The following is a 12,430-nucleotide window of genomic DNA, read 5'->3' on the forward strand; positions in this document are numbered from 1 at the left end:
TCGGTGTGCAAAGATGCGGGGAAACGTATCCTGCAGGGCACAGCTCGAGGTCGCCAATGGAGTGCGGACCTGTACATCAGCATCCTGCTGCCCAGGGTTGTAGCTGTCGCGAAGCCACCCTCGGCAGACACGGCTTGATGTGCAGTGACGGAGCGCTTTCGTTCCTTGCTCCGACTGCGTGAATGCCACCATATGGTCGCGTGCATGTGCAAGCTCGGTCCAGATCTTTGCTCGCAGAGTCGTGCTTGCACACTGCAGAGCGAGGTAAGGTATGCGGCATAATCGGCGTCCGACCATGAACATGCGATATCCACGACGGGACTCCTGCTGTCATACGAAACGAAGCGGCACCACGAGAGCTTGACTGGGCATTTCGCACAGTGCATTCAGGTCGTAGTGACTTGATAGATGCCGCAAAGACCGTGAGCAGATCCTTCGGCTCGCTGGTACTGATCGACATCCCTGCATGGTAGTGCACGTAAGATTTGTGCTCGTTTTGCAAGTCGTGCCGGTGACTGTCGTGCTCGGTGCGTGCTTGCACGTTTCTCAGCGCATGAGGGCATCGAAGCTCGCTGTCGATGTCCATTGTCCAAAGCCGCACCATTTGCTCAAGAAGAGCCCTAGGACATATAAATCGTTCATAAAGTTGAACAATGTACCGCTAATCTTCTATGATCATATATATCTAGTAGGCTGTGTTGAGGATACAACGAGGTTCATCAGCATTATCAGATGCCGGGCCAGTACTAATGCGCGAGGCGGTCAAGGTGTTAACGTTGAACCTCCAAATCTGGCCAGAGTTTGCGTCCGAAGCAAAGAGATCTCCGTTGGCAGACCTAGCGTAAATAGCGTTGAACTTGCCGTCAACGTTCGTATTACTAACAGTACCTATTATGGTCCAAGTCTTCGTAACGGATCGAAGCAGTGTATATAGCGGCACTATCTGTTGGTACAGTGATTCCGTACAGGTTGGAACTACCTCCGGGCACGAAAGCCCAATCCCGTTGGTGCTCGTAGTGCCGTAAGGATTAGCTATGCTCCCGGAGTCGACGATTTGTCTGAGTCACATTAGCATACGTATTGCTAAGCAGGAAGACGAGTCCGCTTACTGGTAATTTAGATAGTTAGAGTTCATGTCAATCTAGATCCAGTCCTACAGTTGATTGCCAGTACCTGCCTGAGAGGATATCTAGTATTGACCAGTCGAGTGAACATCACCGACCTAGAAACGACGTCCACTGGGCAGGGAGAAGAGCTATTGCGTAGTACTATCTCAGCCTATACGAACGACGGATTCCACGGTTGGACCTCGAATTGTAGTGTAGAGGTAATTGTCAATGGGATTGTACGCCAAGGAGTTGTAGCCAGTAGCTCGAATATAGGGAGCGGCGTTGGTCGCAGGCGCTCTCTCTGTGAACTGTAGCGAACTGTTGCCCAGTGCTAGGTCGACTCGGTACAAGTTGGTACCTCCGCTGTTGAGCACGACTGTCTAAGCATCCGTCTCACTTCCGATCTTGGTGGCAGCTGTGATCGGTCCATTGATGGAGGAAGCGCCAGTGTATGTTTGTGAGTTGTGGTTACAACATTCGGTGGCATCTAAATCAGAATTGTTCCAGGCGAGTCTCCGCTCGGTGGGATCGTTTCAGTGATAGGCTCGGTTATCAAGGACGTGCCCGTGTAATACTGGACACTCGTTACGAATCGCCGAGGGAAAACAATGATGATGGTACCTTGAACATCTTCCACGAAGTCGGGCGGGATTGTGGCCACAGTTGATGCAGAGGCGAGATTGGACGATCCAGTATATTGCTGGTAGATGGTCGTGTACGGCGGTTGCTGGACAATTACAGCATCGCCAATGGTAGTAGTACGCAGACCGGTCGCTGCCGGATCAAGCTCAGTCGTAGTACGCTGACCTGAAGACGCAGGGGTGACAGCGTAGGTGGTTGCGTATGTAAGGCCATCCGAAGTGTAGGTGGAGACAGCGAATGTCTCTTGGCCGATTGGAGGTGTCTGTATTACGATTGTACCTGGTTTTCCCGCACTGGGAGATATGTTTATGGGCAGCGGAGCATTGATGGAGGAATGGAGGACGCACCTGTATATTCCTGCGTGACAGTGACATATTCCTCTTCCAAGGGTTGGGAAGTAGCTGTGGAAACATCTGTGCTTCGATGTGAAAGCGAAGAGCTATAGCTAGCTGGATCTAATCGAAGGTCATGAAATGTACTTTATGCAGCTCGATGCAACTCACTTGTCGGATAGTCGATGGTTGTAGGAAAGCCGATCGGCACTCCGCAAGACTTGTGTACGACGACGGTGATGACTCGTACTGTAAAAAGTGCAAGTGCCTGAAATCTCCGAAGAGCATATTGTCCATACCGCTTGATTGAGCCGCAGCAGCCGCTGTCAGTAAGCCAAACAGCAAGACTCTCATCGTCCGAGCCATGAGTGGTGTCCAGAAGGATCCACGACGGCGTGAGACTCGGCTTGCCGAGCGTACTCAAGCATCTTCGGTCTTCACTATGCGGGTGGCAACTCTGCGATAGTGTGCCAAGCACAAACATACATTCCGCCTTGCATTCCTTGCCGTGCAAATCTTCTCACCCACGGTATACTTACACCGTACACTTGGTGCAAGACCGATGGGACCCTGCCGTGGCGACTGCATCGCCTAGACACTGTGAGCACTTCTTCTTCAAACTCGACCATATGACTATGCCAACGGGTTGAGAGGAAACTCATAGTGACATGTGGTCAAGGATTAGTACAGAATATGTAGCGATATCTGTCGTCTGGAGGTGGAGCGTATCCGATAATAGGTTCCTTGCATGCGGCTCTGCTGGTGCCATACAGGCGGTATCGCGGATAGAGCATTCCGTAGCACGAGATTGTACTCCTGTCGGAGTGACGTCCTGTCCATTCATTTCCACGCCATCCCTCTGCCTCAACGATATTTCTTCCAAGACCTGACTCTATCTCCCACAGCAGACCGCGGGCAAGGCCACCAAATTTTGGCGCTAACTATAATCGGACATAACCTAAGGCACCAAGATTTGAGTGGCTTGCCACGGGTCTAAAAGCTTTACGCGCTGAACAGCCGGATTGTCGCATACAGAACACCAAGTTTCTACAATAGCCTGCACACTACAACGTAACGACGCATTCACTAATAAATGAGCGGACACCTGGAGGTTGGAGAGGGTACAATTCTGAAGGGCCCTGCATGTTGTAGTGTTTGTATATAGCGTTGTTTGCCTTCAAACGAGTAGTAATTCGAATAATAGTCCTAGGATAACACAACTGCAAATCACGGCGCAGGTTGTTTTAATCGCATCTTTGACATATACAATGTAATAACTATCGAAATATTGACTTTACTATCTTTTCTAGACATGGTTTTCCCAGATTTCGCATATCTAGCGTAGGTGTTGAGAGATCGCATTCTAAATCTGCTAGTTGTGGTGCCGGTGATGACGCGGATGGCCGATAACCGTGTCGCTCCCCCACCCGCGAAGCGCTATATGGCCTCAGGCGCTTCGCCAGAGGCTCCGCCCGAATGTCACGTGTGTCAGATTATGTCATTCGGTGGACCTCCTGCGATCCGCCTGATGTTGGAGGTAGGACAATGCACCGACTCCAGGCTATATACAACACCCGTACGGTTAGGGAGGTTAGGGAATAAGGGTTAGGAGGGTTAGGGTTAGTGGCTAGGGAGGTTAGGAGGGTCAGGGAGGGTTAGGCAGTATGTTTCAAAAAAGCCACATGTCCTTGAATTGATTAGAATTGATGATAGTTTGATGAGAATCCGGAGGGTGGTGTCCGATGGTGGTGCCCCTAGAGACTGGGCCGGATTTGGGCCGGGTTTCGGCCTGCCCGAGATCGACCTCACTCGTCTTCTTCCTTTCACTCCTGATATCTCAATCATGCATCCCGCTACGACTTTCTGTGCCGCTTATGTCTTGATAGCTTGCCATGGATCATCCCTGCTTCATAGAACAATATCAATCGACACCTCCTCCACCGCTGTCCGAAATGCCTGAACTTTTGCCAATCGATCCCTCAAAGCGATGTCCAAGCCACCGTGCTATCCCATGTAAGAGCTCGACAACATCCCGCCGAGGCTCGAAATCAACTGGTACCTGCGTCGATACCTTGGCAAATGCGAAATCTACGACCGTACGCTCTCCCACTTCCCAGTTCGCATAATCCTAGTAGCATCCACGCCCGGCAGCAAGATTGGCAACCCGTTGCACTATAAATTCCACCAGCAAGACTCCTGCCACAAAGTTGATCGCCACGAACCGCTCAGCACGCTCAGCTGGCCCAGCAATTGGTAGTCTCGAGGACTATGAAGACACTACTCGCAACAGCGGGGTCGAAAAAGGGGAGGATGAGGGACAGAAACGAGGATGAAGATGACTATCCGAAGTGCTCCTCTGCGGCTGTCATGGACGCTTTATAGAACGTAACAACTAGGTTGAGGTTATCATCTAAGGTGACATCGAGCACGACTACAATGCGTAGACGCTAGAAGCCCCTCCCTGCCACGAAAATCAACCCTGTCTCGACTTCACGCACTTCATCTCAGCTGTGGCAGACTTGAGCTCTAACGGAAATCTTGCGAACGAACGTATACAGCCTGCTCCAGTTCGCAGCAGTAACTGAAGCGACCTTCAAGCACTTCGAGCACGGCTTGCAGGAGCTGGACCTCAACAATCTACCACCCTCTACCCTGAAGCACGCCTCGTCATACATGAGGCTCGCACGCGCGATGGTTGTCGAAGACCCTTTCATCAACTGCCAGATGGTGCCAACACTCGAAGCACTAATCGACCACGACGACCAGGGGCACCATGCAGCCCTTCGCCGAGCAGTTTGTCGCCCACCTCGACACCCTCAGCCCGATCGAAATCGAACAGACGATCGAGGCCGTCCGCGCAGGCCACGAGCAGACTCGCAAAGAGGCACGTAACATCAACACAAAGCGCTTCAAAGAGTCAGCGAGCCTAGTAGGTAACTCCAACGGCCTCGCAGGCTTTCGCAGACTGGAAGCCCTGTGTTGTGCCAGCATGCACTGACAGGACGATGGCGGCGGCGACCACGTTCGCTAGGCCAGTGAGGCCTTGGCTCCACCCGAATACCCTTTTGCTGACTGAACTGTGGTGGAGTCCTTGTAACGGATCGATGCGAAGAACCACCATGGTGAAAGCGGCGCAGCGCGCTTCCCACACGGCGGCCTTGCCCAGCCAAGCATTCGCCGGACCTTGAGAAGCTTTGCGGAACTCAGGCTTGCGTAAGTCTGCAATGCTCCAGCGAAACTTGGGAATGCCAAAAGGCGCATAAACCGCGACGCCTGTAAAGAGTACCACGGAGGTAGCCAGTACGTGAGCGGTAGAGTCGGTCGTGCAGAAGCCAGGTTGTCCAGTCGGAGCGCGTTACTGATATGATGCAGAATGCAGCTACCGGCAGCCAAAGTCACGACGCAAGTATAGTCGGCGATGGAGAAGATGTCGTATTCAGAGCGGATGATATCGAGAGAGGCCTCGTAGACCGCGCGGAGTTGCCATCGGCTTATACGGCTGCTCGAAGGTCAGTCAGCAACTCATGGCGCAGCATAGGTGGTGAGCCCTACTTCAAGCACAAAATGAGTGAGGCCGAGGAGCGCTCCACCACAGTCGACTACGCAGATCAGTATGCTGAGGGCGAAGCTGACCAGCAGTGTGCAGTAGTCCATTCTCGCAGTGGCTTCCATTGTTTGGAGTCGGTGTGAAGCTCTTGCGAAGCGCAGACTGAGAGGTGGCAAGGTGAGCATACAAGCCACGCAAGTAACTATTAGAACTAACAGACTTGTCAAGAGAGATCTTGCTATTGTGGAAGCTTGTTGTCAAGAATCTTATTCTTCATACCCCTGCACCATGAGTGCAAGTGAAAGCTGGGCAGGTTGAAGCCCTCCGGATTTCTACAGACTGCGTCGATCTCTGTCTACTCAGCTTCGCAACTCATACCAGCGCGGCAATGTCTGACCGCCGCGAGATACACTGCAGACCATCAGCACTCGAGGAGGCCATTGCAGCCATCCACCACAAGCGCCGTGAAGCTCGCATTCGGATCTTGTTCGAAACGCAGGCTGCTTCTGGACCGATCACAAGTAAGCGTAAGCTGCCGCTTCTTCGAGTCATATTGCACGACCGCGAAGACGTAATCGCTCGTTTCGCCTCATGGATCACGTCTACCGGTGGACAGTTCTCTCGCAGCCTTGAGAAAGTGATCTCACCTCCTCCGCGCAAAAGATCCCTGCCCAATGCACCAGCCACGACAAACGCACTACCGCAGCCAAGGCAGACACCCGACGGCAGATTAGAATCCGCGACCGAAGACAAGCTGTTTGGAATGGTCGGTTCGAAATTGTTGCACTCCAATCCCTTACTCACAATCATCTTCTTGATATCTTTTGGGCAATGCATGTCTCCTGATGATCGAGTTAGTGTTGCGTCTTCTGCTCTGTAGATGATTGACTTACGCAGGAAGGGGTTACTTAGCAGCATGCCACGATAGGCATCTCGGGAAATCGTCTTATCAGTTTCACCAGAATGACTCCTCGCACAGCTCGCCGAACTTGTATCTGTTCAGACCGCGGGCGCTCTCCACCGCTGCCATACACATTGCTCATACCGGTCCATCGTGCTGTGTCTCGAAATGCCTGGCGGGTGATAATATATGGCGCCTTGTCATGGAAGTGATAGAAGACCTCGAGTCGGCCGTAATACCCCAGCGCTAGCTAGAGTATCCCAGCCGACCTTCTTCTGTCTTGATATCTTGCGTGTCATCAGGATCGTCGCCACGGAGACACCTGCCAGTCGTCTACACTCCTCCTGCTCCCCCATCCACAACAAATACGAAGTCGAGATGTCACCACCCGAAAAGCTGGCTCTGTAAGAACAGATCTCAGCTGGTTGAGGATCTGGTGAGCCCAAGAGCGCCGCAGATAGGCGCAAGTGAAATGTGTCATCGTGTCCGCGATAGCGATTGCCAACATCTTCGACAGCGCTGGTCCGTCCCGAGCTGGGACTCTGCTATTAGCCTATTTAAGACGTTTGCGGTATGACCCTGCAGACTTTGTATCGTATGCAGCTTAGTGGATGTGAGCGGAAGCGCCAAGAGCTATCACATGCGATGACGTGATATTGGCTTCGCATAATCCATGCCAGCTAAAGCCACTTTCTAACATTCAATGCATGCATGTTTGAGAGGTGACAATAGTAATCCTGGAGACCCATCGCGCTCGCGCACCCAGTGCACTGCTTCAGCTACTGCCCCAGAGCGTTCCCAATGACCATTGCTTTAGCTCATTCAGCCAACGATTCTCTCGAGAAAGTCCGGGCGCTGGAGGAAATTTGTCCTCCCCATCCATCAAAAGGATTTTCGACGCTCGTGTGAAAATGTGTTGGATGATGCGCTCGCATACATGGATGACTCTCGTCTTGTTCCCCGGTCGCAAGGTGTTCCAGCGTCTGGAAGTCGCTCTTACGCTACCTGAGATCCCATTGGAGTCGTCCAAGAACGTGGCCCGTATGAAAGTCAACGTGAAGCTATTGAGGGCGTTGATCGTAAAGGACCCGTTCATTGAACGCAGCAACCAGGCGATGCGTACTATTAGCTATCTCGCTACATTATTCAAACGCGACATGCTGATGAACGTCACATAGTCAAGCTCCATAGAAAATCAACTCCCTCCCAGATTGTCAGATCTAGCTATGCTCACGAAGCCGCGCATACAAACGCTCTGCTAGCCTCGACCTGCCACCAACCCCCGCCGCCTCGTAAATGCCGGTTCCGTACGACGGCAAGCTCTCACCTTCAAAGTACTCCCAGTCGATAGCCATCATCTCCTCCGCTGTGAACAGCTCCACACCGTCTCCTAGTTCCACCTGCTCCAACGCGATACTGGCGTGCTTCTTAATCTCCTCGATGTCATCGTCCGGCGAGAGTATGTTGAACTGCTTCCCAGGTTCCTGGCCACGGAAGTCCTTGTGCTGGAATGCATTTGTCCTCTCCTCGTCCGACATGAGAGAAGACTGCTCCGCGTCGTAAGCAGTAGCCGTTACTTTGGGTATCTCGTCTAGTGGATTCGGTGGTAAGATCTCGTCGAAGTCGTCCTCATCGAGCTCCATCATTTCCTGTGCGGCGCTGTTGGATGCCGCTGCGGTGGCTGCGGCTGGCACTGCTGTGGCTGTAAATATGGGCAGAGCGACTGGAAGTGTACCAGTGACTGGCGCAGCCAATGTTGCAATGTTTGCACTTGGTGGAGCTGCGGCTCCGACCGGAGGCAAGACGACCACCTGTAGTACCGGTTTGAAGGTCGGTGCTGGCGTCCGCAGTCCTTCGCTCTTCTCTCTCTTCTTGCCGGTACACAGACAGCAGGAGCATCCTTTAGCAAGGCCGTAGAATTGCAACCAGCAGAAATGGTCCAGGAAAGCTACGAAGGACAGGAACAAACCACCGCTAGGATGACCTGCCACGTATTTGTCTTCGTAGGTCCCTCCATTGGGATCTCTCTGCACACGAGGCACGAGCCAGCAGGAGTACCCTCGTGGCAACTGGGTCCTGGTTTCGAAGGTGAGATTGGCGGTATTCAAGCCGAGCCTATTGATCACGCTCTCGAACTGCTTGGCCATCTCTAGCTTCAGAACTTCGTCATTGCGGACTGCTCTCGGTTTGTTGCACGGAGTTCCGGTGCCGTCTGAGTCCTTGCTGACAACTAGAGCGGTAGTCGACATGGTGGCGGTCGGCAAGGGTGCCTGGTTGTTGGAGACGTTACGAGTTGACTATGATAAGATGTCGAATTGTCGTTGGTGGTCGCTCCTGGTTTGCGCTGGTCAAGAAGAGAGGACAGAAGCCATTGAGCCAAAGAGAGGCTTTTATGGAGCACTGCTAGTGCGGTGTGTCGGAGAGGTGAGTGCATTGCTCCGCAGTAAGCCTGTGATTGTCGACATCGTTCACCTGGTCATCCACAATGGGGTTTCGTTCGCCTGTGAGTGTATAGATTGTTGAAGACTACATGATTAGCTTGAGACGTACTTGCAAGGTGGAGAATTCGTGCTTACTGTATAGTGTGTGAGTTGAGCGACGCCATGACCGCCCAGGAAGGATGCAGCAGACATGAAACCCATGGCCATGACCAGCCAGCGACCATCGGCCGGCTTTCGGCGGGGTTGGTTGTCGTAAGGACGTGTGATGTGCTCTCAATATAGTCTCGGCCCTCTAAGGACATCTATATAGTCTTTGAACCAGGACAGAGTGCAAGAATCACCCTGCAAGACATAGAGCTTGCATGCTGCAAGCTTGCTTTGAGACATCTGTTTGCTAGACACATGAATGACCTGTCAACTGCGCTAAGATCCCGTAACGGATGATAGGCCTCTAAATCTATGCTGTACTCTATGCAGAGTCTAGTGCCTGATTATCAACAGTACTAAGATTTCATAACGCGTGCCAAGCCTCATGGAGTTCACAAACGTGCTAACCATTGCGATACCGTGTCTAAGCTCGATGTGGTACGTGTCAGAAAGCAAGCTATGAAGGCCGTGTCATTGACACTAATTACGCGATGACTATGCTACTGATGCGTATAACCCTGCCACGAAGACCCATAATACCTTTTCATCACCCAATCCTGATCCTGTCATCTTGTCTATCATCGCCGCAGTCGAACGCAGAGAAAAGTTCGCCTCAAATCGCATCGTCACGATTGTAGTTGGTCCTACTGAAGAACGCCAATACCTCCTCGTGGGAAATTCCTTCGTACAGCATCACATTTGGGTCAGCGCCTGGTCGGAAAGCGTCGAGGGGTGATGCGAGTGCGGCGTATTGCGCAGCAGAGATCGTTGCAGGACGCTGTTGGAACGGCCACAAGTTGACCCTTGTGTCCAGAACCGGATCCTGCTGTGCGTCGGCTGCAGCATTCTCGACTACACGTTGCTGCTCGGCGCGTGCTGTCCAGTAGCTGACGCTGCCAATGTTGGCCCGCTGTCCGGCCTGTGGCTCTCCTCCAATTTCTGGCTCATCTCGAACGTGTTCATCTTCGAGATTCATCATGTCAATGTCGCCGTCCATGTCCTGTCGAAGATCCGGGTTGTTGATGGTCTCACCCAGAGCTTGATCGTTTGTAGGAGGAGTCATGCCATCACCAGCCATGAAGTTGCCAGTTTGTGGCTGAGGGAATGGAGTATTAGGAGCTGCTGGCATGACCACTTGCTGCATGCTTGTCGTCGGTGGTGCAGTCTTTGCTGAATGAGCGATGTTTGCAGTCGAAGCTGAGGCGATGCCATTAGTCGTGAACAAATTCTGGAGAGTGGGCGCTGGCGCTGCTGATATGCTTTGACCCGAGCTCATGGGCAGAGCGACCGCTGGTGGCACAGCCGCCGCTGCCAGAAGAGCGCGCGCCGGCACTGACGCGATAGTCTGTTGCGGTAGTTGAATGACCTGCGGTATCGCCAGAGTCGGTGGCAGCGGAGTTCTCAGTCCCTCGGTCCTGTTACGACTACGCCCAGTACACAGGCAGCATTGACAGCCTCCAGTCAAGCCGTAGAGCTGTAGCCACGCGAAGTGGTCGAAGAAGGCTAGATATGACAGAAAGTCCTTGCCACTCGGATGCCCTGCAATGTAGATGTCGTAAGTTACGCTCTGCCCTGGTCGCTGGGGTCGAGGTGCGAACCAGCATGAGTACCCACTCGGTAAGTTGCTGATCGTGGAGAAGGCGATGTTGGACGTATTGAGACCGGTTCTGTTGATGGTGTTCAGGAACTTCTCGGCCATGTCGATCTTGAGCGGTTCATCATTGCGCACTACTCGTGGCTTTGAGCAAGGATTACCGGTTCCATCGGATTCGTTACTGTTGTTGCTGACCACCAGTGCGATTCTTGGCGCGGTGACGTGCTGCATGTTCGGTGTGCCGACTGCAGCCATGTTTCTTGCTGGAGTATTGCTATCTCGCTTGATGCTCTATTGCTGGTCGATGGAGGTTGAAAAATGGTGGTTGATGCGACGGAGGTTTGTGAGAGATCGAGGCGTCTTAAGAAAGCGCCGACACTTTTGGAATGTCATGTGCAGTGGGTGAATGCAAATACGGCTTTTGGAGCTTAAACCTGTCCACTTCGTTCACCTGGTCGGAGAGTGGACACATGTCTTGAATTGCAACTATATACATGCCTGTGGCCAGAACGTCAGCTGAATTCACCATTCGCAGGCACGATCAAGTATCTTACTGTGCTTGAAGTTATCATTCAAGCAGCGGCCTTACGCTTGGCCCGCGGCTTCCCCCATAGCTCTCCGAAACGTCGAACCCGCTTGCTCATGCTCAGATGTTGCTGTGCTCCGAGCTTGGAGGCCTGGTAGATAGAATAGCGTCGTCGACTTGAAAATGCAGATCCCCAAGCCAGACCCCATCGCTGAGAGCTTTCTCGTGTAGAGTCGGATCCGCATCATCACCGAGAGTAGGTGCAGCGAAGACTGGCTGTGCATTGGCTTGGGGTTGGAGCGCGGGAGCTAGCGGGATATTTGTGGCGGGTAGATGTGCTTGAGGTGTGGGATTCGGTACCTGAGCGCTGTTCTGGGCCGGTGCATTGACGACTCCTGGTAGAGCCGCTGGCGGTATGACTGTCGCTGGGAGGAACGGCGGAGGCAACGTGGGTTGAGCTCCGACAGCTGGCTGTTGTAATTGTTGCGGAGTTGGTGCTGCAGCCGGTTGAGCAGCGCGCACCACCAGCTGTGGGAGTGGCGTAGGTATTGCCACTCTCAGCACCCCTACATCTGCCCTGCGTCGCTTGTTGCCAGTACAGATGCAACACGGGCAGCCGGCGCCTCCCCCGCACAGCTCGAGATATACCCAATGGCCTAGGAACTCGGCATACGACCTGAAGACCTTGTGACTTGGATGGCCGTAGATCATGATGTCGGGCCTCGTATTGGGCTCGCCCGCTCGAGGCTTCTTGTACATCGAGAAGCCGACCGGAAGACGGTCGAGCTGGTTGAAGTCGTTTGCTGCTGTGATAACGAGGCCGCGCTGGACTAGGGCCTCCTTCCACAGCCTAGCAATCTGTTGGTTCAGTCGGAAGTCATCTCGAATGGCGCCGGCAGCGTTGGAGAGGTTGAAGTTGCCGTCGGTCTGACCACTTGTGACGAGAGCGACACCGGCCATGTTGAGTTCGATAAGGATTTGGAGTTGAGGATTAGTCTTGCGCAAGTGTGGTTGTGGAAAGACTAGGGAGGGTGGTATCGCAGTGGTGGAAATCGCGGTGGTGGTGGTTTTGCGAGTTGTGGTGGTCGGGAACAAGTCTGATGGTCAGGGAGAGGTAAAGATAGGCGACTGGTGAAGTATGGTGGGCGAGGTGTCGTGTGCTTTGACCAAGAGCACAGGCCTTGAAGTTAA

General features: G+C 53.0%; 7 protein-coding genes across 7 annotated transcripts; 2 read left to right on the forward strand and 5 right to left on the reverse strand.

Annotated features, from left to right (window-relative positions):
* Positions 1 to 685: 685 nt before the first annotated feature.
* On the reverse strand, positions 686 to 1,135 carry CLAFUR5_12321 (uncharacterized protein; the record flags this gene model as incomplete). Its single annotated transcript, XM_047911469.1, has 2 exons — positions 686 to 1,058; positions 1,110 to 1,135. The coding sequence occupies 2 exons, from the start codon at positions 1,133 to 1,135 to the stop codon at positions 686 to 688; spliced, it is 399 nt and encodes a 132-aa protein (XP_047767128.1).
* A 461-nt stretch (positions 1,136 to 1,596) lies between these two features.
* CLAFUR5_12322 (uncharacterized protein) lies at positions 1,597 to 2,449 on the reverse strand (the record flags this gene model as incomplete). Its single annotated transcript, XM_047911470.1, has 2 exons — positions 1,597 to 2,013; positions 2,255 to 2,449. The coding sequence occupies 2 exons, from the start codon at positions 2,447 to 2,449 to the stop codon at positions 1,597 to 1,599; spliced, it is 612 nt and encodes a 203-aa protein (XP_047767129.1).
* Positions 2,450 to 4,856: 2,407 nt separating this feature from the next.
* On the forward strand, positions 4,857 to 5,796 carry CLAFUR5_12323 (uncharacterized protein; the record flags this gene model as incomplete). The annotated part of the gene is made up of 3 exons (XM_047911471.1): positions 4,857 to 5,012; positions 5,456 to 5,694; positions 5,730 to 5,796. 3 exons carry the CDS (start codon positions 4,857 to 4,859, stop codon positions 5,794 to 5,796), a joined length of 462 nt encoding a protein of 153 aa, XP_047767130.1.
* A 222-nt stretch (positions 5,797 to 6,018) lies between these two features.
* On the forward strand, positions 6,019 to 6,510 carry CLAFUR5_20288 (uncharacterized protein; the record flags this gene model as incomplete). Its single annotated transcript, XM_059463124.1, has 1 exon — positions 6,019 to 6,510. One exon carries the CDS (start codon positions 6,019 to 6,021, stop codon positions 6,508 to 6,510), a length of 492 nt encoding a protein of 163 aa, XP_059319136.1.
* Positions 6,511 to 7,751: 1,241 nt separating this feature from the next.
* On the reverse strand, positions 7,752 to 8,780 carry CLAFUR5_12324 (uncharacterized protein; the record flags this gene model as incomplete). The annotated part of the gene is made up of 1 exon (XM_047911472.1): positions 7,752 to 8,780. The coding sequence occupies one exon, from the start codon at positions 8,778 to 8,780 to the stop codon at positions 7,752 to 7,754; it is 1,029 nt and encodes a 342-aa protein (XP_047767123.1).
* A 952-nt stretch (positions 8,781 to 9,732) lies between these two features.
* Positions 9,733 to 10,968, reverse strand: CLAFUR5_20287 (uncharacterized protein; the record flags this gene model as incomplete). The annotated part of the gene is made up of 1 exon (XM_059463123.1): positions 9,733 to 10,968. One exon carries the CDS (start codon positions 10,966 to 10,968, stop codon positions 9,733 to 9,735), a length of 1,236 nt encoding a protein of 411 aa, XP_059319137.1.
* Positions 10,969 to 11,359: 391 nt separating this feature from the next.
* On the reverse strand, positions 11,360 to 12,199 carry CLAFUR5_20286 (uncharacterized protein; the record flags this gene model as incomplete). Its single annotated transcript, XM_059463122.1, has 1 exon — positions 11,360 to 12,199. One exon carries the CDS (start codon positions 12,197 to 12,199, stop codon positions 11,360 to 11,362), a length of 840 nt encoding a protein of 279 aa, XP_059319138.1.
* Between the last annotated feature and the right edge of the window lie 231 nt (positions 12,200 to 12,430).

Source organism: Fulvia fulva, chromosome 10 (genome assembly GCF_020509005.1).
Source record: "Fulvia fulva chromosome 10, complete sequence".
NCBI classification, from domain to species: domain Eukaryota; kingdom Fungi; phylum Ascomycota; class Dothideomycetes; order Mycosphaerellales; family Mycosphaerellaceae; genus Fulvia; species Fulvia fulva.